The sequence below is a fragment of the Cygnus atratus genome, chromosome 3, assembly GCF_013377495.2.
Source record: "Cygnus atratus isolate AKBS03 ecotype Queensland, Australia chromosome 3, CAtr_DNAZoo_HiC_assembly, whole genome shotgun sequence".
NCBI classification, from domain to species: Eukaryota; Metazoa; Chordata; class Aves; order Anseriformes; family Anatidae; genus Cygnus; species Cygnus atratus.
Window position 1 is genome coordinate 95,013,963 of NC_066364.1, and position 23,795 is coordinate 95,037,757.

Below are 23,795 nucleotides of genomic sequence, written 5' to 3' on the forward strand. Positions count from 1 at the left end.
AGCTAAAAAGAATGATATTTTGCCTGATTCAGAGCAAGGGAATTTCCTTTTACTGAAATTCACCAATTTCTAATTATTCCTGAAAATCCATCAGACAAGTTTATGGTCACAAACTAATGCAAGTCTATTATCTCTAGGCAAAACAAAGTTTGAGATTCCTGTGATGGATGACTACTCCTAGCAGGAGATGCCATGCTATCAACCTTCTGGTGGCCATCCATAGTTTAAACTGAGATGCGAATGCATTTTCTCCATTACCTCCTGCTGGCATCTGAGCTGGGGTCATGCTACATTGTTCACTAATGAGAAAAACTTAATTCTCTGTGCTAACTGAAGGAATGAAGAACACAGAATAGGGCCTTGTTCTCTGCTACTGGACATAATGGGCTGACGGAGATGATGTGGGTGGAATTACAGGAATCAAATAAATGCTCTGAAATCTGCTTCCCCCCCCCCCCCCCCCCCCCCCCAAAAGATGGTTGGGCCTGAGATTAGCATTCCAAAAGGCTTCCATGCCCCTCCAAGACTAAAGAAGTATTTGCAAGTAAGTTCAGGCAGAATGCAAAAATCAATCTATTTTATGAGCAAGCTCTGACTAGCTTGTTCAGACTTCCTTTCTCAGAACTGGGAATTACTTTCATCAACAACCTGGCACTTCAACAAATTGCCTAAAGACTAAGAAGGCATAAAATGTGGTACAGTGCTTGGGTTAGAGTGCCCTACCTTCCTTCTTTATTTAGATTTTAGGGTTCCTGAGTGTGTAACAATGTTGATATGGTGCCTACTACAACATACTTGTGAAATGCAGTTACATTACCCAGCACCAGTTCTGCACACACACAGAATCAGGTCATTCTTACAAAGCACCTATAAAATTAGATTAAAGTTTCAGCACACAAACATGGAACACAAATTCCAGATCCTTAATTGGTTCTTGGACATCTTAACCATCTCACGTCAGATCATACCATGGGTAACCCACTATTCTGGCCAGGTTATCATATAAGCATTATTCCAACCATTCAACACCGACACAAAAATTCATTCAATATTGTAACCACTCAGTGGTTTTCAACAAGTGAAATTATTACTGCTATGTATCTCATTTTAAAATGATATACATCAAGCTATCACTTAAAAAGAATTCAAGGCATTCAGAAAAGCTGTCTAATTATAACAAAAATCTACATAGTGCACTGAAAGCACATCACCAAATTTAAGTAGACAAACAAAACTAGAAAGACTAATTTTTTATTGATCTACTTAATGGGTTTTACTAGAATAAGAACATGAAAAGACACAAACTGTATGCAGGTAAGGCTACTTTATGATTCTATAGAGATTTCCAGAAACAGAACATATGCATGTGCATTTGTGTGTGTGCATGTACACATAGAGAAACATTAATAAAATTAATTAAATGAGGTATGATCTGGTTTCTACTATTATAAAATAATTTGAATGTTGTGCTTAGGAAGCATCAACAACTATGACTTTTTAATTTATGTTAGGTCTAAGAGGAAGCAACAGTATTCAAAACGACAACACCGCAAGGTCCAAATTCTACTTTACGTAAAATGAATAATGAAAGAAATTACAGGAAAAAAAAACCTATTTGCTCTTGATGTTAATTTGATGTGGCACTTTTTCACTGAATGGAACAGATGAAGAAGTCATGACATTCCTAGTCTGATGCAAGAATGACTCTTCACTGTTGAAAACCTCAGATTTTCACACTTTTGCTTTAAAAGTTGAGAAGTGTATGTAACATTTTTTCTACTTTGATGATTAACAGTTGGATAAAGCCTTTTGTTTTCTATTTTTCTCCTCTTCCTTAAACAACAGGTTCATCTTTCTCATCAAGTAGAAAGATGCACTGCAGTAAGAAGAAACAGGGATATGGATAAAAGATTCAAGGTTCAGGTGAACCTAATTCAAACAATTTTCTTCCATGATTTAGCAGAATTCAATGCCGACTATATAAATGAAAAGGTACAACACTTTCCTCTCAGAAAATAACTGTTATTTTGTACTAAGGGTTACAAATATAAGCCTAGTCCAGCCTTGGAAACAATTATTCTAGGATTTTTTTTTCTTCTAGGACTTTTTTTTTCTTCTAGGACATACAATTTCCTTAAATATGAAAGTTGCTCTTCACTTGTACAGCTTTGAAAGAAAAAAGAAAATGGCCAATAGGACAACTAAATAAATAAGGGCAACAAACAGAAATATCATCAAGTTCTGTATGTCTGCAGAAGTAGGTTAAGGGTTTGCATGTGAGAAACAGCTGGTGTTAAAAGGGAAAAATACTCAAAAGTAGACATTAAGCCTCTAAGGAAAAAATTTCTTTTAATTAACACTGACATCATTGGCATCCCAGTTAAGTATTCTGGGAAAACATTTAACAGTAATCTAGTAAACATGGTTATAAAACCAACATCTTAGATTCTAAAGAGGTCTCTTCAATTCTACTACAATTGACAGTGTGCCAGCATGGCTTGTTCTGGAATACTAAGTGCCTGCTCCGAGAACTGTATTAATGAAGACTGAAAGATAACCAAGCAGTTTGGTCAGTAAAACGACATGCTCAGCACAGGTACAAAACCTGCTCAAAATTCAGTGACTTTGTTAGGCTTTGGAACAGAATTGAAACACCTGAACATAAAGAGACTTACTGTTGCTATCTGCAACTTATAACCCTTTGTCATACTATTGATGAATTAATCATTTATTTCTGTTTTGGCTGTAAAAAGAACAAGCATAAAAGAATTTCATTTAAAACTAAAATTTAAAACTGGAATGGACAGAAAGTACAATTATGGTGAAATAATAATGATGGCTATTATCACCCATCTGATCATGTCATAAACCACTGCATTACACACCATATTTAAGTTCTTATGCATCCTCAGTAATGCTACTTATTCCTCGGCTAACCCCATATTGTTCTATACTTCCTGCTTAGCAAAAGAATAAACAAACAATATAAATGCAAACTTCTTTCACACTGCCAAGTAGGAAGCATGACTTTTGTCACAACATTGATCCTCCACAGGATTTTTTATGACAGTTGTTTTTTTTGTAAGTGAATGACGTAACGACTATCCCTCTGTTAATTCACTTGATGTGTCTCCCACCCCCAGGACCCTCCTCCTGATCCTGCCAGCACTTTCCAAAATGTTCTATTTTTAAAAAAGCCTGAAAACCATTCAAGGCAGCTAGACTTTATCCATTGGGTTGGTGATATGCTGGACAAACGAAAAAAATGAAAAGCAAAAGCATATAGACAAGAAATGTTTATTGAAAAAGAAAATAAAATTAAAAGACAAAAATGGGTGGGAAGCACAGCACACAGAACTAAGAATTAAAAAAACATCTTACATTCTGCCTTAATGGCAGCACAGTTAATAGGGACAAAGGGACGTCTTGCTGCCTGCCGCAGCCGGAGAGTATTTTTGCAGACCTGACGGGCAAGTTTTGTCCAACACGTTGTGTGAAGAAAGAAGGCTTGGCGTGTTTTCACTGCTGACTTTGGACTTCCAGTGTTACGAACTGGAGTTCCCTGTGTGGCCTGCCGGGACATATGAGTTCTAACATGTGATTCCTACAAAAACAAAACAACAAAAAAAATCATAACATGAATCTGAATTACACAATCTGAATCATCCCTACTATTGACAGATGATATCCAAAATAATTATAGTTAACAAAAAAATATCTGGTATTATTAGATCCTATCATCTCAAGCTGAAAGAACATGCAGATTTTTCCACAAAACAAACAAAGAAAATAAACAAATGATATTTCCCTTCATATTTAATTATAGAAAAAAAAAACAACACAAGGTTTGAATAAATTCACAAAGTTAATCAAATAATACGTACAAGTAATATACAAAAAAATAGTCCTTTTTTAAGAAATGATGTAACACAGACCATAGAGCTCTGCTGTGAATGGACTTATATAATGCCATTCTAGATGAGACACTGTATAGGCATATTAACATTCCATAGATAACACACCACTTAATTGACAAGATGACATTTGTCCACCAAAAACGCATGGAGTGGGTTTTTGTCTAAGGGTTGGTCAAAAGTCAACATGGCAGGACCTGCACATTGTTCAGCTGTACTTAAAACAGGAAAAGGATTAATAAGTTAAGTTTTATATATATAAAATGCATGCCATTAAATATTTGAATCACAACAGTATTTAGAAGGCACCACACTTCATTTTAGGAAGGTTTTAGGAAGATGATCCTACCTCTGTAGGTTGACTGGAAGACAGTTTATCTTCATCTGTCTGTGTGGGCATTTTCAGGCCACCATATTTCTTCCAATAAATCCAGCAAGATGCACACAATCTACACTGCATATTTGGAGGACCCCAAGAATACCATTGGTGAGACTGTGGAGCTAAGGATGAAAAAAACAGCACAGCTAAATTGGTGCATGATACATTCAGTATTGTATGTTCAAATGCTGTAATAAATGGCATTCCTTAAGAGCAGTATCTAGATAAATATTTAATCCATTTGACATAGAGAAAAGGAGAACATTATTTATTTTTAAAGCACCTCAAAAGTCAACTCCAAATCAAAACTTTGGAATACTTCACTGTTTACTTTCAAACCATGGACTCTGTATCTGCAGGAAATGATTTTCTTCCAAGGGATTTCAAAACAAAGCAAACAAAAAAAACTCGCTTCCACCCCACCCCCAAATTTCTAAACTTAACCTCGAAGACAGGATTGTTAGAGTGCTTGCTACTTATTAGAACTGCTTAAGATCTGTGGTTTTTTTCCACCCAAGTTATGCAAAGTGAGTACTTGTAAGTCAAGATCCTTTATAAGAAAAGGGCAAGCACATCTCCTACTGACTTTTGATGCATGCCTACCTTTACCTTGTGCAAGTGGAGTCTCAGCTGGAAACACTAATTTAGCCTTTCACCAGAAAATTATTCTTTAAAAAAATATAGTTTGAAAAACAATAGATATATATAACTGGAACTTTCTATATAAAAAAAATCATTTTAGTTTAATTGCTGTTTAAGACACAGGGAGCCATCTCAATGATAAGTAAAGAATATTTATATGGTAGGACTTTTCACTTTGTTCCAGTTCTGGATTTTATTATATCTTCTCTCACATAATCTACATCAGAGGTTGCTATTTCAAGATGGGTTGAAGAGGTTGTTGTTTCAAGACGACCAGCCAGAACCATCATAAATGCACAAAATACTAGGGAAATACTAGGGAAAAAAAAAATCAACCTCACCCTACTCAATAACAGCTAAGCTAAACAAAAAAAAAAATTAAAAACTAATTTTAAGGACAAATAAAAATAGAGTTTAGAATCCAAAAGGTAAAGGAGTAACATATAACTTCCATAATATTATACTACTTTATTGTTCCATACTTCCTAAATTGTTAAAGAAAAAAATCATAAAGCATATTCTAAAACTGATTTATTAAGTTAGAACTGCATTCAATAAGTTAAAGTTATTTCTGGCACACAATTCATCAAAAATTATCCCCTCTTTATAGTTTGCAAACAGAAGTACATACATTTGTTTTTAAGAATATATTATGATTAGCCCCAAGTCCCGAATTATTCAGAAACTAGACAAAAAATTTACTTACTATAGCAACTTTCACAAGCCCGACCTATTACTGAGGCCTGTGTCTGGTAAGAGGCTCCCATTGCTCCATTGACTGCAGCAGGTTTCCCATTATTGCTGGATATTTGATTGGGATTTGGTTTATTGCTTTAAAAAAAAAAAAGTCATCTTTCAGAAGTGATTTTACTAACCAGCTAATCAACATGAAAACAATTTAATTCTGGAATTCTGATGTGTGGTGACAACATCTATAAAAATTAACCACAAGACTAACTTTTATGCTTCTCCAACATTTTCAACACAGACTTGTTACATAAAGAGCTGCTTCAATATTCAAATTTACAATATTAGTAAAATGATACTGCATGGTCAAAACTGCTTGGCAAGCTACTAAAGCCTAAGTGAGTCTCAGGGTCAAGCACTGAAAGAAGCCTGACACAGCACAGAATTTAAGGGAGTTCCACATCCCCTTTGCAAGGATTTACATAGTGAGGCTGGGCTTTGGGTGAAGTGTAACACATGAGAGTAGTAATGTTGCCTGTAACACTATAAAGCTGTCCACACTAGTAGAGGGCCTGCTGCCTTGTATCTCAAGCAGAAGTACATACCTTCCCACTAACTGCAGTAATTGCCTGTGTCCTTCCTATAACACTGGCAAAGATCACCCATGTATCAGGATCATCTGCTCGGTTTGTACACCAAACCATTCATTTTGAGAAAGCTGAAGAACTGTTCTTGGATTTTTTTTTTATTATTTTTTTTTTTACATTATATTATGATTGTTTTACCTACTAATGTTTCAGTGAGGTAGGACGTCACAGGTGAGTTAATTTGGAGAGAACACAGTCCACACCAGGTTGAGTACAGTACTCCCAAAGATCCAACTTTGTTGGTGTTATTTAACTCTGACAAGCTGTACTACACAATACAATGCAAGGCTAGATTCAATAATTCATAAGATGATTATTCACTACTTAAGGTAGCCTAAAATATATACAAGATTAGCTAAAATGACTAACTAGAGGGGAAAAGAAAACAACAACAAAACTATCTAAAGGGGGCCTACAGGGTACCTAAAGGGGGCCTACAAGAAAGCTGGGGAGGGACTCTTGGTCAGGGAGTGAGTGTAGTGACAGGACAAGCGGGAATGGCTTTAAACTAAAAGAGGGTGGGTTTAGATTAGATATTAGGAAAACATTGTTACTAGGAGGGTGGTGAGGCACTGCAACAGGTTGCCCTGAGATGCTGTTGATGCCCCATCTCTGGAAGTTCTCAAGACCAGGCTGGACAGGGCTTTGAGCAACCTGGTCTGGGGGAGGTGTCCCTGCCCATGGCAGGGGGGTTGGAACTGGATGAACTGGTCCCTTCCAAACGGAACCATTCTATGATGACCTGCATAAGGTATCCTTGCTTCTTCACCACTCCTCTGTGGTGTACAAGAATCTTTTGCTATATCAAGTCTCTACTCCAAATGCCAGCAAATCTACCTCCTACCTTCTCTCTTTTTCACTACATCCAGTGAGAGACTCTTCCTTTCCAACTTGCAGATGCTCTTTGTCAAGTGCCTTCCCAAGATACTCAAGAGAAGTATCCTGGGCTAGGGGTACAAGAGAAGGGATCAAGTGACCATTAAGTCTCTTACCTTACGATCTGTTGCTTAGTTACCTTCCAGAGCAACCATGAATTGAAAAGGGACTTTTTGGTTATTGAAGACAGACCTTTGCTTTTAACTGAAATACCTTATGATCAAGATCATAAAGGTATTCAACTCTAAGAATCAACTCCACTCAGACTTCAAATACAATAAATCAGCCTTCAGAGAGTGTTAGCAATCCATTTGCCCATGAGCGCCCTAGGTTGCACACTTATCAAAGATTTAAGTATTCCTCCTTTCTTATGGATTTTGTCTATGACTATGGATTTGACTATGGATTTTGTCGACTTGCAGAAAAAAAAAATGGTAGTAAGGCAAAACAAAGGCAAACCCCCCTGTAATTCAGAACAGGTTTTGTCAAACAATACAACTAGTCCGTAACAATTTTCCTAAAGCAGCCACTTCCACGAGAGAGTCAGTGAACACTCATAACAGAGTTTTCAGCATACAGCTCTCGCCTATGATGCCGAGGATTATCCATATCACAAAATTAACTTTTTTTTTTTTTTAGAATATGCCATTTGTTAGAGACTTGACTTGTAAAACTCATGTTTTGTTACAGATGAGGTTAAAAGACTGAATTTAACAGTCTGTTTGTATTAAATCTGTTTAAGAGAGAACAGTCTGTATGAAATACGTAAATTAACGTTGATTGTATCCAACTTATACCAGTAATCAGAAAAGCAAAATGGATTTTTGAAGTATTTCATTTGGTATTCTAGTCTCCTGTTATATAAATACTTGTATCAATGGGTAAATCCACATATATGTGTACTTGATATAGACACAGAAAGCTTAAAAAGAATGTTATCTGTAATCCTTTCTTCTCTTACTGTAATCTTGAAGAAATTAGATTATATCTTGTTTCTACCAACTACACATTAAGAAAAACAGATCTAGAATCAAGTTTAAATCTAAAGAACTAGAATAAAAATCTCTCAGATGAAAACAGATTTCATTAATAAGACCTGATCAAAGGCATAAGAGTTCGGGCTGTGTACTACCTTTTATTTACAGCCAGAACATCTTGCCTCTAAGCTCAAGAACAAAGGATATCAACAACATAAAACTGTAACCAAAATGGGTATCTGATTTTATGTAACTACATTAACATCAGCTTCTATTTTGAAATATTGCATTTGCACAAATATGAAATGTTGTGCTACAGAGATTCTGAAGCAATTACTCCAGAAGAACTGCTTTTAAACAACAAGGCCCTCCTCGCTTGTGAGCAGTCCATGTAGCATCTGATCAACTTCTCACCTTTCCAGAACAGACAGTTTGGAGGTCAAAGCCAATGGGCTGAATTAAGTACAAAGTTTTCACTTATGACAAAGATTTGCAGCATTTTCTGATTATACTTCTGTATGTATATATTCTGCCTGTATAAAAATACTAAAAAACTAAGTATTAAGAGAATGACTATGAAAATACCATGCATGTTGCTGCATGTTACAATTTTACTCGTATATTATTCAAAAAATGACTTTATTATTATACTCACTAGGTGGGGATGTATACTTGTTTCAATTTACTTTCTGCTTCAGCCGCTTTCAGACGTTTCTAGTTGAAAAATTAACACATTAAAATAATTTATTATCTTCAAGTATATAATTTCATAAAAATGCATACAATCCATCCTTAAATTATTTGTATATTATTTGGTGATTCCACAAGAGCCTCCAAAAGAAGTACAGAAATCTACAAGATGAAAACCATAGAAAACCAGAGCTATCTATTTTTATTATTGGTTTGAAATGATAATATACTGTCCTCCCCAGTAAAACCTGCAAGCCTCAGTATATGACAAGCCTGTAAAAACAGATACTACAAAACAATTACTACTACTATTTATATAAATCGCATCTAAATAAACATGTATGACATAGTGGCTAACCCTCATCACAGAATAAGTAGAAAATTAGTAAGAAACTGCACACACAGAGTTCCTCATCGGTCAAGTAATTCAGTGCTTTTTGTGTGCTTTGTTAAACTTATGGCTAGTATCTTATAAGTAGTATAAGGAAATGGAACAGGAAAGTCTACTGACTGTTAGAAGCAACTAAACACCTGCTTCCGCTAAGTTAAAATTCTCTGAAGAACACAGCAGTAGCAGGAGAGCTGCACTACTACTGAGATATTCTTTGAATGTACTAAGTTATGACTTTCTTCATATTTGCAACAAACTCAAAACAAGTTGCATCCAAGGCAGTATCGCTACGTTACACTTGAGGTGGTATTGCCAACTTATTTAAGTCAGTGTTGCTCAGTATGATCTTAAAACTTTTGCATATGAAAGTTACCCATGACATATTGCCAGGAAACTTATTAAAGAATACTCTGTAGAGAATAATTTTCTTTGGATGTTTCAACCTCACACTTTGAAACAACAATAGCATAAAAACCTTGAAAGTTAACAGAAGACACTTCAGTGTGGTTGTAAGCCATGAGTTACATGTCACTGTTTCTTGGATAAAAACTGGAGTCCTTTGATTTCAGGAAGGGTTTTGCTACTCTGCATCTTTACTCTCCATCATATCATGCAGTAACCAAACTGCAGGTACCAGAGAACAGTGGGAGATTCAAGATGATACAAATAACGATGACGATTTTCTCAGCACCGGCACAAGAAATAAAGAGTTCAGCTGTCTAACGGTTATTTGCCTCCAAATAAAATATCAAGGAAAAATAATATTTTCCCACTCTTCCTGTATTCAGGACATTACTTCTGTTCACTTGGAAAACAAAAGGAAAAGAAGGGTTTGAAACAATGTCAATTTTATTACAGGAGAAAAAGAAGACACTGATATCCAGCAATAATAAATCGTTATCTCCCTGCCTCCCAAGACTCCCCCTTTCTTTTCCAGGTGTTCAAGTATCAATTTGTTTCTCCTACTATTTTTGTTCTCTGCTGAACTCCTATTTTTTGATATCCAATCTTGGCAAGGTTTAAAATTCAGAAAAATATTTCTCACCTTCAAAAAATTATCACCAAAAGACTCTGCTCTGGGAGTCTTTTCCCAGAATCATGATGTGAGGCACAGGGTTTATCAGCTTTTCTGGCTGAGTAGCCTGAGTAAGCTTCCTCATATAAACCACTGCTCTTTTCCATTTCAGAAAGTTGCCTCTGTGCCATCCATCACTATAACTCTCATTTGCAAAAACTGTGTCTTCAAGGAGCAATCTGGGACTATAAATAGACTCTTAAGCAGTCCGTGCCACCATGCCTTAATCCTTATTCAACAGGAGAGTCCTCTTCCATTTACTTTGAAGATGGGCTTTTTTTCTAACAGGTTTTTTCCTGTTCACAGATGCCAAGCTGTATTTGCAGATACAGAAGTGACTTTCACTGATACGTCTGATGCAGTTCCAGTTTTTAGCCTGCACCAACCAAGCTCAGCAACCCTGCATTACCTTCAACAGGCAGAAATACAAACATTGTATGATCTGCCTCTGTAGGTCAGTTTTCGCAAAAATGAGAAGAAGGAACATGCTGTTGCTGTTCTAAGTCTCCTACACTGGCAGTTTTTAGTCTGAGCACATTTTTTCTTTATAGCCCCAGCAGAAAAGCTCTCCTCTCAAGAGCAACCTCTTTCTTAAAAGCTTCGGGTCACTGGCTTTCCACAACTGTCTTATCTCTTCAAATTATATTCAACTATATATAATTTGTTTGCAAACAAAAAAAGCATGTGAGACTGCAGGTCCGCAGATAACATGCATTCCACAAAGTTCATAACAAACAGGTCCCATTGTACAAAGAAAAAGTATTAAGGGTAATAAATCACTAGAACAATGTAAAAAGGAAAGAGAATTTTTTTTTTTTTAAATTCTGATGTTACACAGTATTTCAAACAAGTCATACAGCATGCGTTATAGGGAGGTCAACCTCTATCCCAGCTATCCTCAACTATCCCAGCCTCTCATCTGGGCTGTACTACTTTTAAATCAACTGCCTTTGAAATCAAACAGTAAATTTTTTCCAGGAACTTTTGTTATGAATATCAACTGATAACTATCCTGAGGAATGACCATTTTCCTATGTTAGTAGCATCTTCAACAAGAGAAATAAATGAGAGGGAAATGTAATATTGTTGTACTACAACAACAAAGTTATCCTTACACATGTTCTCCCTTTTTCTGTGGAAAAGTCTTACTACAAGTCTTTTGTATTGAACCAGACTTTCAAGAAGAAAACAAGGAACGTGAAAACATTTCGTTGAGTGGAATGAGTCATCTGACCTTCCGGAGACACTATATAATGCTATGGCCAGGGAAAGTGCTGTATCACCAATATTTATTACTGAAGGCCTGAATTAGTTTTGCTAGACAGATTCAGTACAGACAGAGGACTTCAGTGTAACTATTTCCAGTGAGCAATCCTGGAGACCCCTGGAGTGCACTGAAGACAACTTCCTCGTCCAGGTATTAGACAAACCAACCAGAAGAGATACATTAGTGGACCCGGTGCTGACCAATGCAGAAGAGCTCATTAAAGAGGTTAAAACTGGAGGAAAACTAGGTTGCGGTGACCACACCCTGGATGAGTTTGTGATCTTGAGAGATACGGGCCTGGCTAGCAGCAAAGTCAGGACCCTGAACTTCAGAAGAGCCAACTTCTAGCTGTTCAAAGAATTAGTGGATAAGATCCCATGGGACATGGTCCTTAGGAACAGAGGATCTGATCAGAGTTGGCAACTCTATAAGGTTATTCTCCTGGGAGTGGAAGAGCTCTGTATTCTCATGTAATAAATCAAGCAGGAGAGGGTCTTTTTACAAGGGCATGTAGTGATAGGACAAGGAATAATGGTTTTAAACTAAAAGAGGGGAGATTTAGATTAGAGGTTAGGAGGAAATTCTTCACTCAGAGGGTGGTGAGGCACTGGTACAGGTTGCCCAGAGAAGCTGTGGGTGCCCCATCCCTGGAGGTGTTCAAGGCCAGGCTGGATGGGGCCTTGGCCAACCTGATCTAGTGGGTGGCATCCCTGCCCACGGCAGGGGGGTTGGAGCTGCATGATCTTTAAGGTCTCTTCCAACCTGAGCCATTCTATGACTCTACGATTTCCCTTCACCTTGACTTGAAGGGAACATGCCCTGAAGGTGGCAGCGATATCTCCATCACCATTAAATCATCACATTTAGATACCAAGCAAGGACATTTCACAGCACTTACGACGTGGAAAACTTTCGTATGCCTGACATAAACCAGCTAATTCACACAAAGAAATAAACATATAGTTAAAGGGCAAATTTTCAAGTTAAACCACATTGATACAGAATTCGAAGTCTGTATTTTATGTGTGTTTAAGATTCAAGAATGTACATCAACATTTTCTTTCCCCATTCCTCAAAGCTGTTCTATCTCTCAAAGACGGTATTTAGAGAACAATGACTCCAGAATTGCCACTTTCTTACTGAACATATTCTCCCTGAAATCATCACAGCTTGTTCTGGTGGTGGAGGGGACGACAATGAGAACAACAAAACCACCCTACAGATATAATTTTTACTGAACTGTATTATTTTTACCATTCCAGAACAATCTAAACAACGTCAGGACAAAGTTCTGATCAGGAAGGATTACAGAAATGTTAACCTGCACAGAAATGCAGTATTCAGCCTACGCTGTTTTTCTTTTTGATGATCACGCATGACCTTGAAAAGACCATGTCTAGAACATTAAATCCTGTGGTATAATGCCATGGTCTGAGTTAGGATGTTACAACTTTATTTAGTTACAAGTAAGGCTGACTTTTATAAGAGCACTCAGGCTGTTTCTTTTGCGTTTTATGTTTTTCCTGCATGTGAATCTAAAAACCTCATCCTATGAAATGGTACACAAACTCAGCACATCACACATCTCGACTGCTGTAGCAACAGAATCATAACGAAGCCCCACAGAACTTTAGAAAAGGAGTCTCAGAGCATTACGCCAACAACTCCAGAGCAAGTATTTCAAAAAATTTCACAGGAAACAACAATCAGTCTCCGAGCAACCTAAGAGTGTTAACAGAAGTCAATTTTCAGTTCAATTTATCCTTACTCCAAGGCTTTTGGTCTCAATAAAATCTTTTTATCTGATTCTTCAAGATCCTCTGTTGCCCGTTCCTCAAGAGCTGAGGAACAGCACAGCAAATCTTTGCTGACATCTTTTTAAGATATACAGTGCAAAAAAAAAAAAAGTGCTAAAAAGTGAAATGAATGGAGACAAACTGAAAAAATCAAGCTGGAATACAGAGCAAGTTATTTTGTCTTTCTATTATCCATACAACTAAAAGATTCTAGTGATAATTCAAAACTCTACTATGTGGTAAAAGACTTTTTCTTTATTTTCATACCCCTAAAACACCCAAACAAACACAAAATAAAACAAAAAGCCACCAAACCACAGAACAAGCTGAAGTGATCAGCTTTCTGACACGCTATAACAAAGAAGCCTGGAATGACTCCAAAAATGCATCTAACAATACAGCTGTCATCGTTAGAGCGTAAAATTTATTTTCAACATGCTGTACTTAACATTGCTACTAATTATCCAAGTAAATGAGCTACAAACTAAAACGTTAAATCATAAATTACACTGGAGTATTTTAAAATATTTTTAGTATCTAAATCAAGGAGTAAATGTATAAATAGTGCAATATATAAAAATTACTAACACTCAAGTTTTGCCTAAACCTGCTTCAAGTGGGTATCCAGTATTATCTTACAAGGTTTGTGCTCCAGAGGGACTCAAACATTCATTTAGAAGGATGAACACATTCACTCTGTGCACTCAACTTTGTTTTCAAATCTTGGTAATGCCAAAGTAATGTTTTAGCGTGGAGCATCAACAAAATGTTCATAACATTAGAAGCCACATTTAACATGATGTGTTTTTCGTTTTTCTTCAGGCCCATATGCAGCTTCACAGCCCAGAGAATCCGCTCTGTAGCCCATTTCCTTCTTCCACAGCACAGCAAAAACCAGAAATCACATTGCTACAAGCCAGCATACAATCCAAATGGCTTAAAAAGCTATTCACAGCTATATGGTGTACAACAGGCATCCCAGGATTTGGCAATACATCCTGTGAACAGCACAAAAACACTACTCTGCAGCCTAAACTATTACCATACACCTCCCACTACATTTCTTTTGAAGAACACAATTTTTTATTCCTTAACAAGCTGAGATTTTTTTGTTGTTATTTAGATAAGAGCATGGCAGACTTGTTTATGGTGAAATAGCCTTTAAATTACCTGCTGCACATATCTGTCAGTAGTTTTCCACATGTAATAATATTCAATGATACTAGTCAGCGACTTCCATGGGAGCTGAAAAACATTTGTTACAAATTAAAGTGGAAGTATACAAGTAAGGAAATAGCAGCATTCACATTTTATTAAACACATGTTAAAACTATGTGTAGTTGATACACAATTCTTAAAATGTGCATGCATTAAATACCCACATTGGAATCTATATGCATATAAATGTATACACCACTAATAATACACAATCTTTCTTTATAATTAACGAAGATTCAGAATCCCAGCAGTATTGCACATCAAAGCTAAATGTAATTTGTTTAATTTAAGTGTTATGGTTAGACTAACTGATCAAACCAGAATCCAGTGCATCAGGAAACACAGAAAGTAGTATCAACTCTATTGTAAAGTGCCTCAGATAGACATCATCAAACAACATCAGGACTAAAATTTATCATCTTTACAAGACTGTGTTCAAGTCTCATAATAGTTTTGCTCTTACAAAATACACTGGTTATAGTACTTAATTCACTTTTTTTTCAAGTCCCATAACAACATAGCTGCTCATATAATACTGATGGTTTTGCATAAAGCTCTGCATACTCAACTACTAAACACCGAACAAAAGGATGCTTAAAGTAGGATCTGCTCCTTGCAATAAGAGTGATACTGACACCAAGTATTCTACAGAAGTCTCTGCACAAGCTCAGAGCAACTGAATTTTATTACCTTGATAACAATTTTGGTTGCACATGTTCAACAGTAAATCAAAAATGTGTAAAACTAGAATCGTAACCTAAGTTTAGAGGAGAAAACTAAGCATAGCAGCCACTTGTAATTACTACTGAATTATCTATTAAATACCATAAATTATCTCTACAATAAGAATTAGTAATTCTCATACAGGATTCACGGAATTTTCTTCATAACTTGGAGACACATTACTGTTTTATACATGGTATTTTATGGAAGCATGCATTAATACTAATGTTCATAGCTCTCCAGAGATAAGCGTCATTTTTCAGGAAATCCCAGAAAATCCAGGTGTGGAAACTTCTTTGTAATCTTACTCTACTTAGGGATTTTCTCTACGTACTGAGCCAAAAGAGCAGGTTCCTGAACCTTTGATCAAGTTCTTAAAAGCAACAGAAGAAAAAATATATCAAGCTGCCTCTACCAGCATGCAGGTGCTCACAGCCAGTTTTACGCTCTGCTTGCTTGCAGACACTTGGAGGAACTGAGTTTGGCTCCATCTCTGCTTGTCATGAGCTGGGATTCAGGTCCAGAGTCAGCTGTGCCCAATCTCTGGTCCAAACAATAGCAGCATTGTCTATTTGCTTTTAACTAACGGATGCATAAATGATGTTGCGGTAAATAGCAACACAATTCAGTTTGTTAAAATTCTTTTACTTTCTCAGGTAATGATGCCGTACAAGAAATCTGCCCAAGTAAAGGGGCCAGTGACTAGTGCATGCATTTGCTGCTTCTCAGTCTGCATGTCCATGTACTTCTTGACACCCAGATGAAACTGTCACCCTAACTACCTGTCATTATCAGCTAGTCCTTTTTAACTTCTCCATATTTACTCTCCTTCCTCAACACTTCTCCTATCAAAACATTTGCGCCGCAGACTGTTCACCCGTACTCCAGAAAATACTTCCATCTGTCTGTTTTAACTACGACACCGGTATGTCTGTTAACTCCATAGGTAACTACAATTAATGAAAGATAATTAAGGTGGTTGGACTGGATAACCATAATCTTTTTTACACTGAGTCATAACTCAGAAAACATGTTTAACACACAGATTTTTGTATTCTGTTTACTTGCACACCTAAATGACAAAACGCTGTAGAGGCACATGAATTGTCCTGAAGTTGCTCTTAACTGCCACAGGAACTGTGAGCAGATACTGAGTAACTTAACCCCCATTATTAGGTTTTATTAAACACTAATTGAAAGAAATGAAAACGACCTTCTACATGACATTTTTGTAGGAGAAAACCAGCAACGAGATGACAGCAAAACAGAAACAGGGAAAGGGAATTTTCCATTTCTTTGTTTTTCTGCAGGGTAAAAATGGACTACTCAGATCAGACCAGCATGAAAAACCTAGGATTTAAATTATTTTAAAATGAACATGTTAACTTTAAAGCTTAATTCCATGCTTTTCTGGTACTACAATCTAGCTCCTGTTTTATATGAACAGTTCGAGTTTGATTACCAAAGTGTTTCCTGTGGTATTTGAGTCATGAAAGTTATAAGTTCGTGAAAAATTGTGATAATGAAAAACTAAGAATTAACAAGCATAACAGCTGTCTCTTACCATTAGGAAAATAGTTATGTTTACGGAATATAAAACATTCACTCTTCTCCCATTTTACTACCCTGGGATATGAAGTAATTCAAGTAAATTCAATTAAATTTAAAAGTTTAGGTTGATTAGGATTTAAATAGCTCCTTAAAGACAGCAGAATCTCAGCAAATGAACTGCTTTAACAGTTGATGAGTCAACAGCAGATGAATATGATTATTCAAAGGCTAGATGGTAATTTGATAACAAATGAGCTTCTCCTGTCTATTAAAAAATGGTAAACTCCCTTGCACCACTTAATTTATAATAATCATCTTGCTTACTAATATTTAATGTTTATAGCTTAAAGCTTGAGCTGCACATCGAATGTCAAAGAGTGCTAGTTCTTACTAATTGCTGGGAAAGTAAATGAGCCTGCCCTTTACAGAACTGTAATATAAGGGTTGCAACTGCAGCTGCTGTGTCTTGCAAATCTGGGCCGATTCAGAAGACAACTCCTCTGGCACATAATGACTCAGGCGGGTATTGCACAACCCTCCTGCTTCAGCATAGTGCTACCAGTCTTTCTGCTACATTCTGTGGCAGTCTTGCCTGTGCAGTGGCACCGTGGCACTGACTGCTTAGGTTCAAATTTAATCTCTGACAGCACAGGATTAGATACGAAATGGACGCTTAAAGAAATTAGCACATACGCTAGCAGTGCGTTAGCTCATTTTTTCAAGCTTTATCAACACATATAAAAGTAACTTATGAGGGATGATACCTGGTAACAGATAAATATATTCTCATCGATAATTACTGCTAAGCACTAAAAATTTCCACCTACCTCAACGTGCAGAAACTTCTCATATATCCATGACCTAAATCTTGAAGGACCATTTTAGATGATTACTCAAAACTAAATGCTTGTTTTTAAACCTCTACTGCTTTAGAATACTACACAGCATGTGAGAATATATAACTTTTACTTGGAGAAATTAAGTTATCACACAAGATTACATAATTAATACAATTGAGAGCTTCCAAATTGCATAGAATTGTATCAAGATTGTACGCACTGTTACCAATATCATATAAACTGACAAGTAAAACAGATATTCTTCAAATGTTTTAAAAATGACACTATTTTTTCAAAAGGCTAAAAAACAGTGACTAAGGCTAGACAACACCCCTGGTTTAGCTAAAAGTGACTATAAGTGATTACTGCCCTATATCCATTTCTGCTGTACTCTGACTCATCATTAATGTGTCCTTCATAGGCTGTGCAACCCCACCTCTAGATCTCTTTCATTCTGGTAGGAGGACAAGGGAAAAAAGGACTTACATTTTGGGAAGGAAAATTCACTGATAAAGGGAGGCTATCAGGAGTCTACCTGAGATAAAACTGAACATTTTAAAGAGCTTCTAGTGAAGTTACTTGAATATCTGGCATTTGAACATTAAAACACAAAAGCTATTTCTGCAATGCATCAATTTAATGTATGAGTATCAACAGAATTTAACTACGTGCAACATCTCACAATTATACAGAAAAAAATTACATAAATACCAGAGACAAGGCTTAGATTTACTTGGTCACAAGCTGTATTAGAACTCAACTTGTAAAAGTCTATAAAATACTCCATTCTACTCATATTTTCTTGTATGTCAGAGCTATTTTGTCCATGATACAATTTTCAACTTCACACAATGAACTCATTGCATTGAACATTTTCTCCCTTAGGAATCTCAGAATTAAGCACACATATATAATACACCTGTTAAAATGTCAATTCTTCAGAAAAAACAATGGCCTTCCCTTCCCACATTCATTCAATTATCTGTTTCATTTCAGAACTGTGAAAGTGAAGATAAGACAGCTAAGCTCAGCGCCAAGCCTCCTCCCACCCTCCCACACACTTTCTTGGAAGGACTTCTACATTGTACCACATAGTTCTCCCTTCCTCTTTTTTAATTACAAAGATTATTAGTAACATCTGCAAAGAAAAAAAAAAAAACTCTGAACTCTCGGAGTCAGGCAGAATGAAATTGTTGTGAAAATGTTTCAATCAACTTCAGTCTTAAGTAATGAAATTGTTCTGGCTCATATCCTAACCTTTTCACAAAGCCCAACTTGAACAATTTAGAATGACAGAGGAAATATTTTTCATTTAAAGCAAGGAGGTTCTGCAGGAAGCATGCAAGAAAAAAAGCGTAAACAAATAACTAGCAATTTCAGCAGTCTCAGAACTGATTTCATTTCATTACTCTGCAGAAGAATTCAGCAAATTAAAGCTGTCCTATGGCCTGACACTTCAGTACCAAAAACTGTAGTGAAAAGGTATTGGAAAACATTTGCTTCATCTTTCAGAAGTACCAAAATATCTAATATGTCAAAATAACTCACTGCAGTGCACTTTATAAGCTATTTGAATATGAATTTCTCTCTACTAATCAAAGAAGGAAATCCCAGAGTTTCGGAAAACACTCAGGGGAGTCAGGCATGTAGCTGACAATCAATTCCACTGAAAATTGTGAAAAAGCTTCTGGAACTTTTCCAGGTCTTTGTAAACATCCTGATCAAAACACCTTTGCATATGAGATGCCCTACACCTGGTAGTAAACCACTGAACAGATTACCTTCTGCCAACGTCTTTCCAAAGAATTGCACCAAACAAGAAAGAATATTGACTCATCTGTATAAAATGTACATGCATGTTACTTACATGTATCAACTACACAAATTTCTCCTCTAGCTAATCTTCCAAACCTACAGAAAGTAATTATGCTCACCCATGCAAAAACATGTTAGCAAAGAAGTACTCTACTTCAGTACTTACAAAGTCTTGTCGAATGTCATTGAAGTCCTTCCCGTACTTTTCCAATGCCTCTTCAAATAAACTAGCTTCTGATGCTGACCATTCCTCCATTTCATCTCTACACAAGACAGGCCCTCCAAGTGGCACTAGAACACTGATGGCACTGCTCAAATCATAGTTGTGCTTATGCAACGTATCCATTGCATGAAACTAATGTGGAGAAGGAGAGAGTAAAAAAGCTTGTTTAATTAGACAGCAGTCCACTTCAATTAACACAAATTCAGTGTATTATTTTCTGTATACCATACAATAAACCTTAACTAATGCAAAATTTAGAATCTATCTTTATTATCACAGATCTCCCGCTGTGGAACGCAAGGAAAATAAATTGTTTATTACTTAATTTGGGAAAGGAAATGCCTTAATGAAATGCTTACTAAAAATGACATTAGTCAATTAGTTCCTGTACATTACCAGCAAACATTTCTGGAGAATCTTTAGCTGGTAGAAATTGGTTTCAAGTAACCCAATAGTGACAGTGACGTACACTGATTGAGGGGCAATTTTAATTAACTTCTAAATAGTAACTGAACAGTTCCTCAGAAAACATGTGCTTAATATTCTCACTGCTGGACAAAGAAGTCATTTATTGCTTTCATTATCATCACACTGATAAACAAGCAAGTTTTTCCCCTTGATAAACTCTAGAGATGGATAAATCTTTTTTTGTTGTTTACTTCACCTTCCTTTAAAAAAGTGAAAAAGAGCAAACAGATTATAGCATTCTTCACTTTAAAAGTAACGCTGGATACTCACAAGTGATAGGGAACATGAAAAGTAATCAACTACATCACAGATCCACCCGTAGGGAAGATGAGCAACATGCAAGTCTTTCTGACTCAGTGCCCAAAAGCCCATCATCACAATCTTAAATCATTGTGCTGAAGAAGGTATTAGATGTATAAAGTGCAATACTGTGTGTGACTGCATAACATCAGCCTCCCACGTGTTGGTCCCACCATAGTGACGAGCTGTAAGGGCAGCATGCAGTCTCTCACACAGTCCTAAACTCATCTTATGACACCTAGAACGTTGCAAGGAAAGAACAGTCTTGCACTATGTGTCAGTATAACACTTACATAGTAATTCCAGTTGAGCTTCTGCATACAAAATGTACTGCAAATAATGGTTTCTCCTTATTGTTTTTGGCTATCTCCTATGAGTAGGCTAAGTCTTTCTCCAGCTTTCAATATACCTCTTTGAAAGCTAACACGGACAAGATTCTTGAACTGTTTCATCTGCAAGAAGTAATGTCACTGTTATCCTACAATAAGTCACTTTACTTATGGTTCAAGCCAAATTTACCAGCCTTGAGAATAAGCCATTGTTAACATGAAGTATTCTAATATGGAAATACTGTCACGTAACATCCAAAAGCCATAATCTTCAGATTAGGGAATGCAAAATTAAGTTATGGATTTATGGCTTGTCATGTAAACAATGAATAAAGCAAGCCTAAAGATTGAACTCAGTTTATGTTACCAAGATTTAAACCTTTATTTAAATTGCAGCCCTCATGGAAAAACAGTTCTGCACATTTTCCAAGCAGCTGCTATATCTAGATCTATTCACTGACATCAATTTTCTTAAAAATGACAATGGAAGTGAATAAATCAGGACCTTGCTCTTGCTTTACATTCATTTTTCCATCTATAATAAACAACTGATTCCGTAAAGCTTTTTTCTGGTGATATTATGAAGAAAAAAAAAGGGGGGGGGGAATTGACAGAGAACTCTGTGGTAAACAGTGTCTTCACTAAACTGCTCAGTGACAAAAGACCACTGACAAGTTCCCACAGTAACACTCTTTGCCTTCTGCAGGTTTGTCAGCCCCCACCTTCAGTCAGATTCCCACACTGCCAAGAGTAAGCTGTGCCAGCAAAAGCAGAAGCAGCACAAAGACATTGCTAGCGCCCAAGACAAAGTCCTGGAGTATCTCCTTTTTATCTGCTTTACCCAAGAATTCAAGGACTGTAAGAAACAACTGATAGGAACACATACCTAAGGCTGGGGAGAACTGTCAGCCAGTGCTCCTCCCAGACAGGACCTTGAAGAACAAAGGAAGAACCACCCTTCCCTAAGCAAGTTTGCCTGGAGCACACTGTGCAGCACAAATGAGGGGTCCCACCAGATGAAAGGTATTAACCACATAGACAGAGGGAACTTCAAGTCCAAACTTAAGCAGGCAAAGCAAGAAACTATGTACTAAGCTGAAGAGGAGCAGCATGGAGCTGGAAAAAAAAGGGAGTAACAGGACACATTGCAAACAAGCTCTAACAGTTTCCATAATAGATGCAATTTCAGTAGTCAGTTAAATAAACTAGACTGAACTGCCTCCAAAGAAGCACTCAAACTGGGAACTGAATATAGATAGAATAATTCAATCACTTTAGACATGTTTATCTTATTTGCTACATACACGGAAGTCTAATAAAATTCATTAAAACATCTTGCCATTCAAAATTGAAAGAAAGAATCTGCTCACACTTAACATTTTCAAAAGACATCCAAGAACAGATTTACTTCCTTATAGTGAAGTAGCATGGGCTCTTCAGAATAAGCCCCCAGCAAGCAGCATACACCGTAACTCTGTCAACCTCCTTTGCTTTAATGGCACTCGGTGTATGCACTGTGCAACATTTATAAATTTGAAACAGGATGTCTTTCCAGTTTCCTTCTCTTCTCAGAGACCAATCTTCATTATAAAGGAAAATGCATTTCTGGCACACTCAGACACAGTAAGTTCTAGTTGTCTCACCAGTCTATCAGTAACAAAAAAACCACACATACTATAAACTAAGAAGTTAAACCCATACTGTTTCATGTCTTCTAGCAACGTTTTCTGGATGATTTGGTTGTTTCCTACCTTATCTCATTACCTTCCCCAGGTTTTCAAGATAAGGAAGACTGAAAGTAGCCCCTCACTTGCTATTTAGATCACAGGACCTCCCTAATCCATACACCCCCCCAGAATTTACTCACATTTATAACCTGTGCTTATCAGACTGCTTACAGCCATCTCTATCTGAAACAACTCATTAGAAACACTGAAAACCCACAGACATGATGTACAGAATCCCCATTAATAACACTTCAGGTGCAAGGGTTATCCGCCACTAAGGATACAGACAGGGTAATTTTCTCAGCATTATGCACCTACATCCCTTTCAAAGTACAAGTGAGATCCACCACAAGTTCTGCAAATGTCTGTACTAACTTTAACTGCTGCTCAAAATATGTTCCTAATTAACATAGGAAACTATGAAAGAATAACTACTAAAATGACATATATGTCTTTTCTTAACTTAGAAGGAAGTACTTTGCCAAAGAGCAAAAGAGGGTTTTAAAAAGCTGAGGGGGTAGGAAAATGAGAAAGAACAGACAGACACAATAATTAAACCTGGGGTGGCTCCTCTGGTGCCTCATTATAAGATATGCCTTTCATTAAGTGTAATGGAACTTAACGGATCATTTGCAATGGAGAAACATTTATATGGCACTCAAATGTTAAATGTATCCCTTTATTAGCAACACTGCACACGTACTTTCAAATACAAAGAAACTGCTATAAGGATGAATCTATTCTCTTAATCACTGAATACAGTAAGAAGGACGGGCATTCTGTGGGATTTATCAGAAAATTTTCATCCAAAGGAATCTTATTAAATAAAAAATGTCAAATGGAAGAGCTGTTTGATGGAAAAACTAAAGCATTTAATGTGAAAGGAACGTCAGTAACATCATATCAGCAAGCATGAAACAGAAGAAGCAGCTTTTGAATATAGAAGAAACTCTTGAAGATTACTGAAACCATTACATTTTACCAGTGCCTTCCTTTACTGCACTACAGTAGCCCAGACTAAGTTGGTTTCCTGTTTAATAGTCTTTGAGAGCACATGGTAAAATATAAGAAATCGTGTATTTCTCATCATACTAATGAATATGATTTATCTGGAATATAAGATCTGACCTACTGAGTCAGATCAGTCATCCATCTAGCCAAGTATTCTGTCCTTGTCAGCGTCACAAGGAACTGTCACTTAGAGAAAATAAGCTAGCAAATCTAAGAACTTTCTAAGGTTAATTCCCATTTCTTTCACAAG

The 23,795-nt window shown here is 36.6% G+C and overlaps 1 protein-coding gene across 1 annotated transcript in view; it reads right to left on the reverse strand.

Annotated features, from left to right (window-relative positions):
- MTA3 (metastasis associated 1 family member 3) overlaps window positions 1-23,795 on the reverse strand; it is a 138,565-nt gene that overhangs the window by 47,855 nt on the left and 66,915 nt on the right. Inside the window, exons 9-14 of the mRNA XM_035562811.2 lie at window positions 19,654-19,842; window positions 14,512-14,586; window positions 8,778-8,836; window positions 5,642-5,766; window positions 4,264-4,415; window positions 3,382-3,604 (exon numbers count right to left, since the gene is read on the reverse strand). Coding sequence (XP_035418704.1) covers window positions 3,382-3,604; window positions 4,264-4,415; window positions 5,642-5,766; window positions 8,778-8,836; window positions 14,512-14,586; window positions 19,654-19,842 — 823 coding nt within the window. The remainder of the gene's footprint in view (window positions 1-3,381; window positions 3,605-4,263; window positions 4,416-5,641; window positions 5,767-8,777; window positions 8,837-14,511; window positions 14,587-19,653; window positions 19,843-23,795) is intronic.